This window comes from Choloepus didactylus, chromosome 5, assembly GCF_015220235.1.
Source record: "Choloepus didactylus isolate mChoDid1 chromosome 5, mChoDid1.pri, whole genome shotgun sequence".
In the NCBI taxonomy this organism is placed as follows: Eukaryota; Metazoa; Chordata; class Mammalia; order Pilosa; family Megalonychidae; genus Choloepus; species Choloepus didactylus.
In genome coordinates, this window is record NC_051311.1 from 97828526 (window position 1) to 97849180 (window position 20655).

The window sequence follows — 20655 nt, forward strand, 5'->3', positions numbered from 1 at the left end:
GAAGCCCCATCCTCACCCTTCTCTTCTGGGTTCTGTTTACTTCCGTCTTCCTGTTCCTCCCCAAGATTTCTCTATGTCTGAATTTCTTCTGTTTATAAAGGACTCTAGTAACCTGGATTAAGGCCCACCCTCATTTTGTTAGGCCACATCTTCAAGGGATCTTTTTACAAAGGGCTCACACCCACAGGGAATGTGGATTAGGATTAAGAACATGTCTAAATTGGGGTACACAATTTAACCTACTGCAGAGGACATCTCATTTCTGAATGCCATCATTAAAGTAATAATGATCATTTGTGAGGATATTTTTCTCCTAGTCAAAATGAACTATGATTGTGTCTTTTCCTAAATCTTCTGGACTATAATGCTACTTCATATGATATTTAGTGATGCGTCATAGCAGGTATTTAAGAAGGTGTTTACCTGTACATTAACTCTGAAGAATCAAATATGTGGTAGAAAAATACTCTTGAGAAATTAGATTTTAGAGCCATTTTCTAGTTAATATGATCTAAAATAACAGTGGAATATCAGTTTTTCATTTCAACTGCTAGGAAGTAATAAAGCAAATAATGTATTGAGGACTGATTCTCTTGGTAGAACCACCATTTCAAATGACAGCTAATTTCATTCCAATTAATAAGTTCAAATGTATTTTTCAAATTCTAAAAGACTTCATTTTTTTAGTCTCATGAAAAGGAAAAAAAAATCAATTTCACATGCTAATAAAAATGCCTTTAAAAGTCAATGCCTGCTCTTTGTTGCTCAGATGTGGCCTTCTCTCTCTAGCTAAGCCAACTTGGCAGGTGAAATCACTGCCCCCCCCCCCATGTGGGAACAGACACCCAGGGGAGTAAATCTCCCTGGCAACATGGAATATGACACCTGGAGAAGGAATCTATACCCGGCATCGTGGGATGGAGAACATTTTCTTGACCAAAAGGGGGATGTGAAGGAAATGAAATAAGCTTCAGTGGCAGCGAGATTCCAAAAGGAGCCGAGAGGTCACTCTGGTGGGCACTCTTACGCACAATACAGACAACCCTTTTTAGGTTCTAATGAAATGGAATAGCTAGCAGTAAATATCTGAAACTATCAAACTACAACCCAGAACCCATGAATCTTGAAGATGATTGTATAAAAATGTAGCTTATGAGGGGTGAGAATGTGATTGGGAAAGCCATAAGGACCACACTCCCCTTTGTCCAGTGCATGGATGGATGAGTAGAAAAATGGGGGCAAAAAAGAAAAAAAAAAGGCACCCAGTGTTCTTTTTTACTTTAATTGTTCTTTTTCACTTTACTTTTAATTTTTATTATTTTTGAGTGTGTGGTAATGAAAATGTTCAAAAATCAACTTCGGTGATGAATGCACAACTATATAACGGTACTGTGAACAACTGAATATACGCTTTGTATGACTGCATGGTATCTCAATAAAAATGAATTAAAAAAAAAAAAAAAAGCCAGCGCCTAATCCTCTTATCTATGAAAGAGGACGATGGACAAGAGGATTCTCACAGAGCCCTGCCCATTACTGACACAGAGCGGTCAGATGAGCTGACCAAGAAACTTACTTCACTCAAGGGCAGGAGGTCTTTTTATTTCTTCTCCAGTGGGATGTGATAAATTCCATGGGCCAGTGATTTCTGTTTTTCTCACACTCTTTTTCCAAACAGAATTTTTTATTGTAGTTATCCATTGTCTACTCCACCAATTTATATTAGCTATTTGGGCAAGGATGGAGTAAGTTGGAGAAAATAACTGGTATTCTGCTAGATGAGAAGTAGTCAAACTAGGAAAAGTCATAACCATCTAATAGAGAGACTGGCATGTAACCTGGAGATTCTGAAGTTTAAACTGGATGTACTAAATTGTTGGTATTCTGAATCATCTCCTATGGGAAGGGAGAGTGTTTTATGTGTGGGAAAAAGGATGCACACAGATCCCTGTGATGCCAGGGAAGTATACTGTGATGGGCCTTAATATTCATTTGTTTCTTCTTCCTTCTGGTAACAGCATTCCTCAAGTTTTAGTTGACTGCCCAGGTGGAGACTACACTTCTCCATCTCCCTTGCCTTGGTGGGGTCATGTACTGATGTTTTAGTCATGGGATGTGAGCAGAAGTGATGTATGTACAATTTCTGGGCCATGCTACTTGCCTTCTAGTATATTTCCCCCCCCCTCCTTTAGCCTCCATTGTGGATGTGGTACTGTTTGAGTGACCTTTGATGGCACAGATGAGGACAACACCTAATGAATGGCAGATAGAGGAAACCTCAGTTGCTGGACAACCTCGTTGACCGGAGTTACCCTAACCTGTAAGTCACCTATTAGATAAGAGTTTTGCCTGAAATATATTTTTAATTCTTGTTAGGTTTGTCACTGTTTAAGTAACTGAACCAAACTTTTCTCAGTTACACAAACATGGGTCCAGTTTTAAAACTTGGAGAATGCAGAGGGGGCAAAAGCTTCATAAGGTGTTTCAGATCTGCTTTACTATTTTTCTTGTATTCTTACATCTTCTCAGGAGGGTATTACTTTGGCCTTGGGAAACTGCTTATTGTTCTATAATATTTACATTGCCAGTATCTAGCTAGTTTTAATGTCTGTCTTATCTTTTGTGTATCAATACTGGATTTGGATGAACATATATTCCTGAAGAATAGTTGGTCCCAAAACATGGTCATTCCCATGCTGAATGACAGAACAGCCAATAAGATGCACAGAAAGAAGATAAGACTACGAGGCTGTCATTCCAATTAGATCGAAGCTAATGTGAAGAGTCTATTCTCTTGTCTCTTTTCAAAAAATGTCTTCTCTCATTGGAAGCAGCCTAGTGCAGAACTTAGCATCCACATTTTGGAGCCACTCAACCTAGATTTATAATCAGCTGCAAGAATTTTGATAAATTACTTTAAATTTTTTTTCAGGAAAATAGGGCTAGTAATAGTTCCCACTACCAAGGGTTATAAAACCACAGCTGATACATAATAAGAGCTCCATATGTGGACATTTGGAAACAGTATAATTGAGTCACCAGAACAGTTTATTATGGACAGTGAATTTTTAAAATAGTAGATTTTTATAAGATAGGCTTAGATTTTAATCACTTACCGAAAAAGCATTATTACTGTGACTAGGGCTTGGAGCATTACACCATATCCTTATGCTACACCATCCTCATGATTTCAGGCTAGTGTCAGACAATTACTGAAACCTCTTAGGAATCTGAAAGCCAGACTGAACTGACTTCACAATGTTACCCCAGAAACTCCATGGAGAACACTGGCACAGAAGAGGATGGGATGGGAAAGATGTGCAGGGAAGTTCCTAGATAATGGTAACTGCATATTTCCTGACACTCTGTGTATGCTTTTTTCCCCTATTTCATTTTTTTTTTTTAAGAAACTGAATTCTTTGAGGTCCTGTTCTGATACATGTTTTCTAGTACCTATGATCTTGACTTGTTTACCCAGCTTAAATTTACAAATAGTTATTATCCCCTATATACAAGGCACTGTGTTAGGCGCTATGGGACACATACGCATATAAGGAATCATCTCCACCTGCAGTTACTTACAGTGCAATGGTTTAAAAAAAAGTCTAAACAAAATAAATTCTGAAATAAGATAAAATCTGAGAGTCGATAAAACACAGTTAAAAACAAAGTGCTTTGAGAGAACAAAGTAAAGAAAGATTTGCTTTGGGGAAAGGCTTCATAAGGAAGGTGGTATTTGCATTCTACTTTAAAGGATGGATAAGGTAAATATGACCACAAATGAGGCTCAGGGAACATCGCATATAGAGATATGGAAGAAAAAAAAAAGGATAGATTGGCAAAAAGTAAGATATAATAAAAGTTAAACAAATAAAGGTTTTTAAAGGGCTATTTTAAAAAAAATACACAATGAAGGTTGAACTGTGTACTGAGAGATATAACTGGAGATGTAGGTTGTATTAGAATCTTTGGATGAATATCTTTGGATGAATTTTTGGCTCTGAGTGTCACAAAGAGGGAAGCTCTACGTTACTAAGTGGGCAATGGCAGACTGCATAATTTTAACAAGGAACTGGTAAACTCAGATATACCCCGGAGCATTTTTCAATAACTTTATTAGATCTATTTTGCACTGCACTTTAATATGGTTTTATAAATTTTCTTTCTCACTTACCTGTGAGTCCTCCAGAGCAGAATTCTCTTTCTCGTATCAGAATCCTCAAGATACCTGACTTCCTTCAGAAACAGGAGTTTTCCCTTGTTCTTACCAGTACCTGTTTATCCTCCTCCCAGCCCAGACAATTATATTGACTTATTGACTTAAATGATCAAATAATTTTCAGATTTTAATTTTGCTTCTGAACAAGACTCTTGATGTTCAGAGGATGTCATTGTATAGGATCTCAAGTGACCAATATCTCCACTCTAATATTTCCAGTTCTCTCTTTTTATAGAGAGCAAGTGGCAGAAATTCACACACAAATAAATATACAGCATTATTGCCAAGGATAAACAGCCAGAATTAAAAAAAAATGAACCCTTATTATAAAGAAGTTTGCTGATAATACTACATATGCCAGATAATACACCTAAAACATTTTTATTTAATATAACGGGATATTTGTCTGTCTGTAGGAGTACCAGGTAACAGGGATAAGTTATATGGTTAAGTGGAACATTCAATTTAGTAAACAGCATGTAAATATTTCATCATTTAGAGGGCCCATATGTAGTCATTAAGTGTAGCTCAGAAATAAGCTTGGACACAGCATGGTCTATGAAGTAAGAGATCTTAGGGTTTACTGGGAAATAATGCCAGATATGCGCTACACAGAGAAAAATGTATATTCTGATGGACAAACAGTTCCCTATTTTTGTAAGCAAATAAATTCAATTAGATGATGAAAATAATGATATATTTCCAAAAACAAAAAACAAATTATATATTCTACGAAAAACCAGTTTCCTATGTAGGTAAGTCAAGAAATCCATATAGATGATGGTAATAATAATATATTTCTTCAGAAAAGTATTATTTGGTGTACCTGAGAGAAATGCTAGAAAAGTGGCCTGAATTTTGACAAATGTTATTAATTTTTCATAAATCACATATTAAATATAAAATGAAATACACAACAAAGATAGCTCTATGTATATAAATGTGAATGGCATAAGATACAGAAATTTAGGAATATATAAAGGAAAAAGGAACATCTTACATGTTAAAAAGAGGTGAAGATTTTTAGCAATCTTTATTCACATACTTATATAAAGTATTATCCATGTTCAAAATACAAGCAGCTCCCATTTTTCATACTAGCATCTCATTTAACTATTCTAACCTGTGAGCAATAAAAGCAGTCATTTAATTAACATAAGCATTTCTGGATACACAGTCGATTGCAATGTGAACAACTATTGCAACCCTTACATATGAAAAATGAACAAATTCAGATAAAAGATGAGGTTATAAAAAGGCAACCAAAACGAGGTAATAAAATCACCTCTATAAATCAGGATCACTAAGAATTTTAAAGTAGTTATGCCATTTTTCTGCATAAATGTGTAAGATGTGTCTCTCACACAACATGACCAATGGATAGCACACAGCAAAGCAAATCATGTAATTCAGAATATAAAACCCAGTGATTGCTTGTAAATACAGCTCTTCTGCACCCTTCTGCAAATACCTCAAACTTTACTGGCCCAAATCCAACTCATTGTTTTACTCCCAAAATAAAAATGCTTCTGACATTTATTTCAGCAAATAATCCCAACATTCTCCTATCTGCTCAAATTCAAACTTATAGTCACATTAACTCACACTTCATCTAGGTCATTAATTTCTTTTTTTTTTTCCCTCCAAAGTATGGCATCCTCATCCTTTTAATCCAAGAAGTCTTCTTTTGAATTCCAATTTGGTCCCTTGTTCAGACTTTAAAATTTCACATCTAGGGAGTTAGAATAGGGTACCCTGAGTGCTTCCCCTTCCAATCAGAATAAACACTGCTTTAAACATTGCACTTAACTGCCAAAAATATTGGTGGTATTTTTTTTTTAATTTCTTTTTATTGAGATTGTTCAGATACCATACAACTATCTGAAGATCCAAAGTGTACAATCAATTGCCCATGGAACCACCATACCGCTGTGCATCCACCAACACAATTTTTTTTTTCAATTTTTAGAACATTTTCATTACTCCAGAAAAGAAATAAAGGAAAAAAAAAAAGGAAATTCAGATCCTCCCATACTCCTAACCATGTCCCCCTCCATTATTGATTCCTAGTTTTGGTACAGTACATTTGTTACTGTTGATGAAAGAATGTTAAAATACTACTAACTGTAGTATATAGTTTGCAATAGGTATATATTTTTTCCCTATATGCCTCTCTATTATTAACTTCTAGTTGTAGTGACATACATTTGTTCTAGTTCATGAGAGAGATTTCTAATATTTGTATAGTTAATCACGGACATTGTCCACAAGATTCACTGTTTTATACATTCCCATCTTTTAACCCCCAACTTTCCTTCTGGTGATATGCATGACTCTGAGCTTACCCTCTCCACCACCTTCACACACCTTTCAGCACTGTTAGTTATTCTCTTAACATGCTACCATCACACCTGTCCATTTCCAAACATTTAAGTTTACCCTAGTTGAACATTCTGCTCATAATAAGCAACCGCTCCCCATTCTTTACCTTCATTTCTATATCCTGGCAACTTATATTTCATTTCTATGAGTTTAACGTTGGTGGTATTTTGCCTACACATTAAATCCCAATCAAATTATTCTGACATTCAAGGATACATAATTTGTCATAAATAACCATTCCAATTAGATATCACTCTTCTTCTATAACAACATAGAAGATCAGCTGGCTTCACTAGCCTCCAGAAGTACTTATTCATCTTCTTGCTTTTTACTTTGTGCCTTTCTTTCCTCTGGAAAGTTTTGCTTTTTCTTCTTCATTGGCTTGATTTTCAATCTATAATTCTTAAAACTCTCCTCTGAATCCAGCCCATAATTAACCTCTTCTTTATTCAAAACTCCTGCAGCAAAACTATAGCTGCATTTGATATAATTAATTTGGCATTTAATCATTTAATAATTTGCATTTTAATCCAAACTTAAAGATATATATTTATATATATCAGTTTTGACTACCTAATTATATTAGAATTTTCTGGAGGGCAGACATAACTTGTTATTTCTCAACTCAGATTGCACATATTAGTCAAGGCAGAAATGCTTTTTGCCTTCCAGTAATGTCTTCCTCCGTTCTTAGTACAGCCCCTGCTTTTCAGGAGGTTCATAGTCATCTTGACAATAACTGTGACCAGGAGACTAGATTCTGGCCAATGTACATAATCTCTTATTGCCTTGTATGACTTCTGGGAAGTGCCCTTCCGAAGAGAGGGAATAAAGTTCTTTGTCCTTTAAGAAGGAGCACAAGTAACAATTGGAGACCCTGAGGGACAAGCCCCACAGAGAACAGCAGAGAAACAAGATGGGGCGTGGAGCCCCACTGCTTTGTGAAGCCTCCCTACCAGCCCCCGTCTATGTAACTCTGGTACTTTTTCACTTCCGTAAGTACCAAACTCTCATAGTGTTAACTGTTTAATTGTGCTTAAGCTAATGTTAGTCCTAAATGATATACTAAACTCTTAATAATTATTTGAATAAAAAGTAATAGTCACTTCAATTTAGTTTATTTATACAGTAATCAACAAATATCTTGAATGCATTTATAGTTAAAACACCATGTGTCCCTTCATGAAAATCATAGCAATAAAATCGATTATTTTTTAAGATAATTGATCACTGAAAGCAGTACTTCTATAAATACCATAACTGTTGAGCCTCAATTGCTATCCTAATTTTCTTCAAATAGAAATCTATCACATGTTCCCTTCATGAATAAACTAAGAAAAAAATAATTTTGGGCTACTTTATCATCTGCTATTTGATGTTTAAAGTAATCAAGGTATTTTTCAAAATGTTTCACACAACTTAAGAACAACTGGTTATCCATACGGAAAAAAATGTCACAATATATACATGGTACACAGGTTCTTTAGCATTTTATTCTAGCAAAATCCTAGAGATAATAAGGAAATGTCTCCCAGAAGTCTATTTCACACTAACTCAACATACAGTAGGTCCCTTTATTTTAATTCCAAAGCCTTGAAATGAACAAATGAGGGGCAGAGAAAGAATAAATGATTAACAAGACATTAAGTAAATGTTATATGGCGATAAGTAGACTTTTAGTTTTTTGTGTTTTTTTTTAGTGCAACTAATAATCTAAAAAGAATAAGTGCTGCCTACATTGGGCATTTCAATGAACCACTGAATCCTAATTATAATCCAAATTACTGCAATAATTGGTACAATTTCAGGAAACATTAATAGGTGAAATGAGTAGTTTGTACCTACAGTTCTTAGGATTCATAAAAGTTCACCATGTTGACAGCTCTCAAAAGCAGGTTTAAAAGATTTAAAATAAACTTATATAAATCAGTGAAGAACTTCTAAAGGAAACAATTCATAAATTAAACTGATTTTCGAATAAGCACATATCCATAAAGATGTCAGTAATCATGGGTTTCGGCTTCAGCTAGTTATCCTGCAAAACAAAGGTTGTGGACTTAGCAAACGCTAAAGTTCTAGAAGCAGCAGCACATAAAGTTAGTGTCTACTGTGGAAATCATCTTGTTCAATCATCCCAGTTGCTGGTGAGGAAATAGGTTCAGAGATGCAACATGACTTAGCCAAAGTACAAAATCACGCCAATGGAAGTTATAATTTGAACCAAGAGCACCTCTTCTTTTATTATAGCACAGTCTACTAACCTACCTTCTAATTTTGGAGAGGAGAAAAAGAAGGCAGGGTAAGCATGGAAGTGGAGGAGGAAGACGAAGAGGGGAGGAGGTGGAAGAAAAAGAGGAGGGAGAGGAAAAGAGGAGAAAGAATAAAAGGATATACAGCAATCATTTTTATAGCTTATTTCCATATACCTCAACTAAATTAGAAAATAGGCAATCCCTTGAGGTTCAGCCCAAGGACAGAGGTTAGAGTTCAAATCTCCACAATTACCAAATCAACTCAAAATGGATCAAAGACCTAAATATAAGAGCCAGAAAGATAAAACTCCTAGAATAAAATGTAGGGAAGCATCTTCAGGATCTTGTATTAAGCAATAATTTCTTAAACTTTACATCAAAAGCACAAGCAACAAAAGAAAATACAGACCTTATCAAAATTTAAAACTTTTGTAACTCAAAGGACTTCATTATGAAAGTAAAATGACAACCTACACACTGGGAGAAAATATTTAGAAACCACACATCTGATAAAGGTTTAATGTCTGGAATATATAAAGAAATCTTTCAACTCAACAACAAAAAGACAAGCAACTCAATTAAAAAATGGGTTTGAAGAAGACTTAAATAGACATTTCACCAAAGAAACTTTACCTTACACTCTTTGACCCCAGTGTTCTCCATCCCCTTTCTTATGTGCTCTTCCCTTCCTCTCCTCTTCCTATTTCTCTCTTGTAACTTTGGTTATCTCTTTTTCTCATCATTAATTTCCCTCTGATACTGGACACTTGGTCCTATATTATTATTCTTATTTTTGCTTATTTATCTTTTTTCTTTTTTCTTTCAACTGGTCATATATGGAATTTTGTAATGAGGTAATACATTTTAGAAGACTTCAAAACTACATAATGCTATACAATAAGTTATTGTTAAAAATATTTTAATATTGGTATATTATTGGATAAGTTATCAGATGTCCAATTCTTATATTTCAAAACTATACTTATAAATGTTTTAGAAGACCTGGTATATAATTTTATAGTTTATTGTATCAGGTTAATTATGTGCATGACATTTTCATTTTTTTCTTTATATCCTTTTTTACATTTTATTTTTTAACTTTATCTTATATATTAAACTTTTCTATTATCTGATACATAATAATTAACATATTAATAAAAGTAACTTGGGAATATTTTTTAAGAATGATTGTAATATAGTGAACAATATTACTATAAAGGAAAATTCTAATACTATAACAACGTATGTGATAATATTTTCCCCAAATCAGAGACTAGCATTAATATTTTATTATAACTCATGATTTTTTTCAGTACTGTAATATGCCTTTCCTAGCCCATTGGATTTCTGCAAAAAATAATTATCACTCATCTTACCATCAGGCATTTGTAACTATGCAGAAGTTATATGAGCTTTACATTAATTTGGGTACTATTAAGTGTGACAATACCACATGCTTTTATTCACTGCTATTGCAACACAAAGCTAGATATTAACTAATTTCTATTTTATTCCTTTTCATTGCTGTGACTTTTTATTGTGAATAACTTTAAATATTTTTAAACCATATTTAGAAATCCCAAGTCTCAAGAAAAATTCTGTTTATCACCTAGCATGTATCACATCACTCAGGCCATGTCTATAAGAAAGGAAATGCATTTTGTGCTTGTTAGCTTGCTCTAAAAAGTGGAGAAGTTAGAAATTATCAGCCGACATTTCTCTTAAAATGTTTTCAACAGGCTCTCAGGATGTTCTAGTGATTACTTTTTCATTTTTGATATAAAAATTGCTATTCATTTCTTTATCCTCCTTTATAAGAATAAAGGACATTACAATAGGGTTTAATCATTTTAATTTCTCAAATATATTCATCTTCACTGAATATATATGATCACTGAGATTAAAAGTATGTATTAGATCTGTTATAAATTCTTTCAATTTGCCTTCAGAATTAACCCAACCTGACCCACAAGAAAGCTGTTTTCCTTGAGCTTCATTTTATTTTTTTGTCATATTCATTTTAACAAATCCACATTCTCTGATTAAAGGAAAGTATTTATACTTTTGATGGGAATTTCAAACACAGACTTAAAAACTGGAGGGAAATATATCAATTAATTTCAAAAATTTCTGTTCAATTCTTTAATGTGACTCACATCTTGGTCCACACAAAGCGTTTGGATCTTTATCTCAGCGTTGTTTCAGGATCTTTGGCAACCTCCCCTTCTCGATACATACCTATGGATACCTACTCCTGGCCTCACTTCAGCCTGGCCTGATTCCAGTGCCAGCTGCTCCAGCAACTTCTCAGGGGTTTTGGTTTAAAATGATTTTGATCACTGTAGAGCCATGTAAGTAGAAATATTCTTTCCTTGTTAAAGTAGTGTGATATAACCATCTTCTTCTTACAATATAGGAGCAGGTTATCGAGTGTTTTCAAGAAACATTAAGGCTGGTACCTAAAATTTCATTTGCTATCTATTGAATCAATAAGCACTTACCTGGATAATACCTGGCCAGGCCCGTGGCACTGCCAAACACCTGCCACAACAATGAAGGGTCTTCCTCTCGATTTTTTTTGAAAACCTCATCTAAGGCGCTTGTCCAGTTCAGTTCATTTAGCACAATTGTTGCTAACCAAAAAAAAAAAGGAAAAATCAATTAATTCAAATGTGAATTTAATAATTGAATTTTTCTTTTACTTGCAAATAATTGTATATGTTTTCATTGCTTTACCTATAAAAGTACTCAAGAACAGTGAACATCAAAAATTTTTGGAGGTGGAATTATTTCTTCAAACAAAATTTTTATATAATGTGGGCTTTACTGACATTCTGGGCTGGGCAATTCTCTGTTGTGGTAACTCCTGTGCATCTGTGATGTTTAGCAGCATCCCTGGCCTCTCCCCACTAGATGCAGTAACATCGCTCCAATTGTGACTAGCAAAAATATTTACAGACATTGCCAGATGTCGCTTGTGGAGCACAATTGCTTCTGGTTGAGAACCACTATTATTCACAAAACAGACCAGAGCAGACTCTGTTGGTTGCAGGGATGTGGGAGGCACTCCTCTATCCGTGAAGGCAGCCCTGAGGAAACCTACAGGATGCCTCAGAGCAGTTTGACCATCACAGCCCCCAACTACTCTTGATGATTCCCTGTGACATACTAGCATCATCATTTGGTCTGTTACCTGAGTTTAAAACCCTGATGTTTACTATTGCACATAGCTTATGCGCTGTGTTTACACACACAAAAAATGTACATTTTAATAAAGGAAAAATCCACTCAGAGCCTTGACAATAATAGTGTTAGAAATAGGAACTAGCTCATACTTTATTACTACTTCTAATAACAAGAGTTTTTATTCTTGCTACTTCAATTAATAATTAGAGCAAGGTGCTAATAAGGGCCACATCACTGATTTGATATGTATTTACAGCTAATGACAGATCCTGGCTAGGTGTTGCAAACATATGCCGTTCATTATAATGAAAGAGAAGCAAATATAACTTGGGTTAAAACAGTGCAAAATTTTTAATCATGGGATCCTTGATCTTAGCATACTGTGTCCAAAGTATTAAATTTTAAAAGGCTTAGAATATTATCACCCCTTTACTAAAAATGATGACATACATAACCTCTTATTTTCATTTTTTTATTCATATGTAAAATATGTACCATGACCCCAGCCGATTAGTAGATTGAGCCACTCCCTCTGCATTTGAGAATCTATAACTAAGCCTGAACAGTGGAACCATGCCAAGGATAAGGACTGAAGACACTACTTAACTCTCTTTTATTCTTTTGTGTGACCATAGCAAATAAAGGAAACAAATGCAATCATGGTTACATCATGCATAAGACTTTTTAAAGGTAAAAGAAAAAAGAGTTTCTATCATAAAAGATGCACAGTATATGTGTTTATATTTCAAAAAATGAGATTTACCAAAAAGGAAAGCAATGAAAACAAGAGGATTGTGAAACTGGCCTGGGACTAGCATCCAAATGCAGTTCTCATTATTGAAAACTAGCAAGATTTTCATCTTTATGGATGTGATTACTTTCAGAGAGATCAGTTGTATGTGTGCATGAATATTCATGAGCTCCATCAGACCCACAGTTTATCTGAGATATTAGTGAATTCATATTCAAAAGCATGATCCAATGAACATTAAGTGGCCAGTTATATGAAATTTATATTCACAAAGATAATCTGAACTGATACTCACTATTCATGAATATTTATCCTAATATACAAAGCATCACAGAAAAAGAGGGACATCATACTTTTAAAACATTCATGAATTTTATAGTAATATTCTACTGAACAAATGATGACATTTATATATTTTCCAGATAGACTTCATTAATCCCCAATCGACGCTATCTCTTTAATTTCCTTGACTCTTTGATTCACATTGAGTGACTGATTTTTAATTAATTTAATAAAATTTCATTTGTTTTTGAGTATACTAATTTTTTTCTTTGTTTTATTTAATAGTTTTAACAACTACTAAGTATTAGGCTCTGATACACTGAGTGTGAATGCTATTTTTATGTACTGGAGAAAAAGCTAAGATCTGACACATTCTTCTTATCATGGTGATATGTTTTAAAATTTCCAGTTTTTATTTCTGAAAATTATTTTTTATTTATATTCATGCTATATATTACCTTTGTATTAATTTGCCTAGTAAACATATACTTATTTTGACATCCCAAAATGAATAGATTTTTCTTAACCTTTTAAAATTAAATAGCTTATTAAGAATTAGTTAGATGCCTGATATTCTTCCATTTCTAAGCTACTAGCAGAACTTAGGATAAATAATGCTGTAATAATTAGGTAATCTGTGGATATGGGATAATAAAACTAATGCAGAATTCCCACCATGCTAAAGCAAGTTTATGTTATTTCAATATATTTACACACACATACAATCTCTCCATCTCTCTTTGTGTCTCTGTTTCTCATTGAAATATGTATGTGGAGTTTATTTAGGAAACTTTCTTTAAGTAACTATTCTGGCTAAAACTCGGCAAAAGCCACTGCATTAGGAAAATGAAAAGTTGTTATTAGAAGAGTCATTTGTTTTATATTACAAAGAGTTTATGTGTTTATACAAGTGGTTTTCTTTATGTTCAGCAAGTATTTTGAGACTCTTTTATTTTCCAGATACCATAGTTCTTAAAATAAAAGATATAAAACATAACTTTTTCCATGAGAGAAAAAATAAATAAAACAAGACCAAATTCCTTGGGAAATTACTTATTTTCAGCAAATATTACTATGGTATTATGAAACTGTAGTGCCTTCATTAGTGTTAAAGACTTTACACTGAAAATATAATTGTGGCACTCTGACACACTACAACAGATTATTTATATTCAACAGATTATAAATAACTTTTCATTTGTTGATGCATATTTATAAAGACCTTTTAAGTACAATCATTATTCTATATGTCACAGCCTTTATTTAAATTTTGAGAGTAAGAAATCCAGAGGATTTTATGAAATTGCAGAAAAATTGATATAAGCTAATAGGAAAATAATGTTTCATATAAGAACTACAGAAACAAAATTGTGTTTTTACAACAGTTTAAAGTATTTCTTGACCACAAATAAAATCTAAATTTTTATTTGTACAAATCTATCTAAGAACATGGATAATAGGTCTAATTGGTTTTCTATAAGTTGTTTAGCAATATTTAAAATAGTAATTTATATCCTGAATTGGTTTTTGTATATTATATTCACTTCTGTTCCCCTCTACCCCAGCCCCTAAATAGTATTGCTTTACATTCACACAAACTTCTACATTCCTACTTGAACTGAGGTTAGACATACATGAGTGGCCAATATTTTTACACTGTAGAAAACTAACTTGGTCAGTGCCAATCTAACCTTGAATTAATGAACCTTGAAGAGTCTTACAGCTACTTTAAGAGTAAAATTTCTTCTCATTTTTTGTCAACTTTTAAGAAATGAAGATCTTTACTTCTGTTAGAAAAAAAAACAGGTTTTTCAAAAATAAGTCTTTTACAGATGCCCAAGGCCAAGCCTACTGAAAGAAGTGAATTCTGGGGAAGTGAGCCTTGACTCTGGGGCCTCCATTCTGAATGGCATAGCAGGATTTCACTGATAAATTGATTAGCAAGTACACTTCTATTCTTTTTATGCTTAGTTTTCAAAAACATGGCCTTGGTTTTCAGCAGTTTTCTCTTCTAGAGTATTCTATTGTTCAGTCTGGCTTCTCATGGAAAGAAAGGAAAATCTAATTTGTAACAGCACAAAAGAAGCACCTTACATTTGCTGCTAATTTTTCTCAAGTACATGATTCTTATTTCATATCTTTGTTTATAACATGGAATACCATACCCTTGACAAGCTCTGAATCCAATTTTCTTCTGCAAACTGCAGCCAACAAAATTTTGCTCTATTGCTCCCTTTTAAGTTGAGTTTGAATACATTTTGTTGATTTATTCAGGGTTCAGGGCTTCACCACATGCATTGACAGTACTATATGACTTTATTTGAAAAACCTTAAAATTATTTATAGTCTCCAAAAATGTCAACTACAGCTTTCTAATGAAGCCAATATATGCTAGGAAAGAGAAAACATATATAATTTAATTAAAATACAAAACTCTGATAAGTCTCTAAAATTCCTGTAAATCTTAAAACTACATAAGGGACTAAACATTATTTTTGTTTAACAATGTTACATATCATATAGTTAAATAAGTTAAATGAAAGAGTTGGCCACAATGTTTACTACACTATTTTCATTTAACTAATAATACCATCCTATTACTTTAGATTGCATTCAGATAAACATCGGCATATATTATTTAGACTATTGCCACTAATGATAACAAATTAAGTCAGTAATATTGATTAAGCACTTAGCACATACCAGCAGTGTGTTAACCAGTCCCTATGCATTATCTAATTTCACATTAAAATGACACTTTGAGTGGCACCAGTATTATCTCCCTTTTGGGAAGACAAAAATAAAAAGAGGTTTTGCAATCTACCAAAAATCACACAATGAGAGTTGTAGAGATAGGACTCAAAGAAGTGTCTGTTAGTTTCCAAAATTCCTACTGTTTATGAGCCATTTGTTTCTAACCTTTTATTTTACATGTAGCTACCATCGTCTAGAATTTTACATCTGAAAGGAATAAAATCTCCTATACTTCTAGCCCAGTGGTTTTTAACTGAGAGTGATTTTCCTCCCAGGGGACATTTGGCAGTATCTTCAGATGTTGTCATTACTAGTGTTGTGCAGTTGGCATCTAGTGGGTAGAGGCCAGGGATGCTGCTAAACATCCTAAAAATGCACAAGACAGACCCCACAACCAAGAATTATCCAGTCTAAAATGTCAAAAGTGCTTAGGTTGATAAACACTACACAAGCACAACTATAAACCTAAGACAATTCACTTTGAAGGAAGTTATATTTCAATGAGTAGTGTCAATAATGAGTCAAAAGAAAACTTTAAGTGAAAATTGATATACATTTTTAATAATACTGTTTCATGATGCTAAATTATGTCAATAATTCAGGCCACATTTTGTAAAATTTATGTTTTAGTTACTGGAACTCAAACACACTCTTCTATTACCAAATAAACAAGTGCGGTTTTTCAAACTACCTTTTTTTTCAATAAGAAAAGTTATAGCTTTACAGAAAAATCATGCAGAAAATACAGAGTTCCCATAAATACTACCTCACACACACAGGTTTTGCTAATAGACACTTTGTATTACTGTAGTACCTTTTTACAATTTATGAAATATTACTTAAATTATATTATTAATTATAGTCCATAGTTTACATTAGGAATCACTGTGTTGTACAAGCCTATGTTTTTTTTTTTTAATTTTTTATTCTAACAACATATATACAACCTAAAATTTCCCCTTTCAAAACAGAATTCAGGGCTGTCGATTACATCCAAAATGCTGTGCTACCATCACCACCATCCATTACCAAAACTTTCCCATCACCCCAAACAGAAACTGTACCAATTAATTATTAACTACCCATTCCCTCCATCCACCCTGGCCTCTGGTAGCCTGTATTCTCATTTCTGACTCTATGAATTTGCTTATTATAATTAGTTCATATCAGTGAGATCATACAATATTTGTCCTTTTGTGCCTGAATAACTTCATTCAACAAGATGACTTCGAGGTTCATCAATGTTGTTGCATGTATTAGAACTTCATTCCTTTTTATGGCTGCATCAATATTCCATTTTATGCACATACCACATTTTATTTATTCATTTATCCGTTGATGGACAAGTGGATTGCTTCCAATCTTTTGGCAGCTGTGACTAATGCTGCTATAGACATCAGGGTGCAAATATCTGTTTGAATCCCTGCTTTCAATTTTGAGTATATATCTAGAAGTGAGATTGCCAGATCCCATGGCAATTCTATACATAACTTTCAGGAACAGGCAAACTGTCTTCCAGAGCAGCTATACCATTTTACATTCCCAACACTGAACAAGTGGTCTTATTGCTCCACATACTCTCTAACATTTATTTTTTTAAATACAGTTTTTAATTGTGAAATTTAACATATAGGCACAACAGTGAAAACTTTCAAAGTATGCTTTAACAAGTAAGTAGTCTAACACTTTTCATGTTTTGAATAGCAGCCATTGTAGTAGATGTAAAATGATTTTTCATTGTTGTTTTGATTTGCATTTGCTAATGGATCATGATATTGAACATCTTTCTCATGTGCTTATTTGGCCATTTATGGATCATCTTTGGAGAAATGTCTATTCAAGTCTGTTGCCCATTTAAAAAGTAGCTAGTTTGTCATTATCTTGTTGAGATGCAAGATTTTTTTATATATTCTGGATATTAAACCCTTTTTGGATATCTAGTTACCAAATTTTGTCTCCCATTCTAAAGGTTGTCATTTTGCTTTCATGATAAAGTCCTATGATGCAAAAGTTTTTGATTAGGTCTCATTTATTAATGTTTTCTTTTGTTACTCATGTTTTTGAAGTCAAGTCTCAGAAACTGTTGCCTAATACTAGATCCTAAAGATTCTTCCCTATGTTTTCTTCTAGGAGTATTATAGTTTTGGTTCTTATATTTAGGTCTTTGATCCATTTTGAGTTAATTTTTGTATATGCTGTGAGGTGGGGTCCACCTTCATTCTTTGCATAAGAATATCCAGTTTCTCCATCATCATTTGCTGAAGCAACTATTCTTTTCCACTGAATGGACTTGGCACTTTTGTCAAAAATCAATTGGCCATAGACGTGAGGGTTTATTTCTGAGCTCTCAATTTGATTCCATTTTTCTACACACCTGTCTTGTGCCAATAGTCTGATCTGATTATTGTAGCTAATAAATTTTAAAATCAGGAAGTGTGAATCCTCCAAATTTGTGCTTCTCTTTCAAGATGCTTTTGGCTATTTGGGGGCTCTTATCCTTTCATATAAGTTTGACGATCGGTTTTTCTATTTCTACAAAGAAATCTGTTGGAAATTTGAATCTGTAAATAGCTTTGCCATCATAACAATATTTAGTATTCCAATACATGAACATGGAAAGTCCTTCCATTTATTTAGGTCGTCTTGGATTTCTTTTAGAAATGTTTTGTACTTTTCCATGTAGATTACAACCTTGGTTAAATTTATTACTAGATGTTTGATTATTTTAGTTACCATTGCAAATGGAATTTTAAAAATTTCCTCTTCAGATTGCTTATTACTAGTGCATAGAAACTCTACTGATTTTTTGCATGTTTATTGTGTGCCCAGTTACTTTGAGGAATTTATTATCTCGAGTAGCTTTGATGTGGATTTTTCAGGATTTCCTATATATAGGATCATGTCATCTGAAAATAGGGACAGTTTTATTTTTTCCTTTCCAATTAGATGCCTTGTTTTTCCTGCCTAGCTTGCTTTGCTGGAACGTACAGTATAATGCTGAATAACAGTGGTGACAGTGGGTGTCCTTTTCTTGATTCTGATCTTAACAAGGAAAACTTTCAGTCTTTCACCAATGAGTACGTAATTACCTATGGTTTTCCACATATGTCCTTTATCATGCTGAGGAAGGTTATGGCATCCATCTGCTTGATCAGGCAAGTACTCATCTGATTACTACTGTGAGGATATTTTGTGGATTTAAATCATCAGTCAGTTGACCGCATCTATGGTTGAATACAACTATAATCAACAAAGGAGACTGCCTTTAGTAATGAGAGAAGTCTCAACCACTCAATTAAAAGGAGAACTATTGATGTCAGCAGTCAGAAAGAATTTCTATCTCTACTTCAGTCAGCCAGTTTCTCCTGGGGAATTCATAGAACCTTTATCAGAATTCCCAGCTTGCAACCTGACCTACAGAATTCAGACTTCCCAATCTCCACAGTTGTGTGAGCCAATTCCTATAATAAATTTTGTAATATTTACATTAACACACACACACACACACACACACCCCTTCTGTCAGTTCTGCTTCCCTGAAGAACACTGATCAATACAGGTTTGGTGCCGGAAAGTGGAGCTGCTATTACAAATACCTAAAAATGTGGAATGGCTTTAGGATTTAGTAATGGGTAAAGGCTGAAAGAATTATGAGGTGCTTAATAGAAAAAGTCTAGATAGCTTTGAAGAGACTGCTGGTAAAAATATGATGTTTTAAAGGTACATCCAAAGATGGATTAGAAGGAATTGATGAATGCGTTACTGGGAATTGAAAGAAAGGTGATCCTTTTTATAAACTGGCAGAGAAGCTGGAAAATTCTGATATTGGATTTAAAGTGCAAGCAATCAACTTGGATATTTAACTGAGGAGATTTCCAAGGTAAGTGTGGAAAGTGCAGCCTGGCTTCTCCTTGCAGTTTATGGTGAAATGTAAGAGGAGAGGCATAAATTGAGACCTAAAGCAGAAAGGAAAAAGATCTCTTAAGCACACACACACACACACACACACACACACACAAACAGAAACAGATTGTTTGGAAAATTCTGAGCTCACGTAGATGGTGAACTGCACTCAAAGCTGATAAGGGTTTTCTGAAATTTGTATAAGCAGTACCACTGCCAGCTTGGACTGAATCAAGGGGTGGAGAAGTGATGAATTGAAGGAAGAATGACTTCAACAGCAGAACTATGGAAGACAAGGTCTGGACCAAAGAGATCTCCTCTGGTCAAGAAAGTAGATCCATCCAAATGTGTGGAATGAGCAGGTCCACTCCTGCACTTGGAAGGGTTAGGGCATCTGCCCCATTATTCAAGGAGAGTGCTGCGACCTCAAGGCGACCTCAAGCCTGGGAGACGGTGGTGCCCATACCCTGGTGTTCCTCGAGCCTGGCCATCACCCCAATGCTTGGAGAGGGTGTGGTGCCCTCACTCCAGCATTCATGAAGAGCACAGGCTGACTACACACTGCACCTAGAAGGGACTGAAGAAGGGGCCAGCAAGGATGCTAGGGGCTTCTCTCAGCTTTTTTTAAAGCTGCGTTTTCTTGATTCAGCAGTCATCCTGTATTTAAGAGTAAACCCTTTAACTGTTTTCCAGAGTTCTCAGGGAGTTGGCTTTGACAGTTTTTGCTTCTTGTTCAAAGAGTCTGTGGGGTAAAGGGCACAGTGGATTACCTTATGCCGGCATCTGGGTGTGGCCTGACTCTCAAAGCTACTTTTTAGTCTCATTAAATATCACCCCCTTCTTTTAGAAATTCACAGAATATTAAGGTTGTATTTTTAGATTCAATGATAACTGTAAGTATGATTCTAAAGTAAATTTATTTCTTT

At 34.1% G+C, this 20655-nt stretch overlaps 1 protein-coding gene across 13 annotated transcripts in view; it reads right to left on the minus strand.

Moving 5' to 3' along the window:
- The window catches only part of CACNA2D1 (calcium voltage-gated channel auxiliary subunit alpha2delta 1), a 526916-nt gene that overhangs the window by 108488 nt on the left and 397773 nt on the right, over positions 1-20655 (minus strand). For all 13 annotated transcript variants that reach the window (XR_005217008.1, XR_005217009.1, XR_005217010.1 and 10 more), the window contains exon 7: positions 11355-11486. Coding sequence is in view for 10 of the 13 variants with exons in the window: in XM_037836528.1 (XP_037692456.1) it covers positions 11355-11486 (132 nt within the window). In the remaining 3 variants the exon portion in view is untranslated. The remainder of the gene's footprint in view (positions 1-11354; positions 11487-20655) is intronic.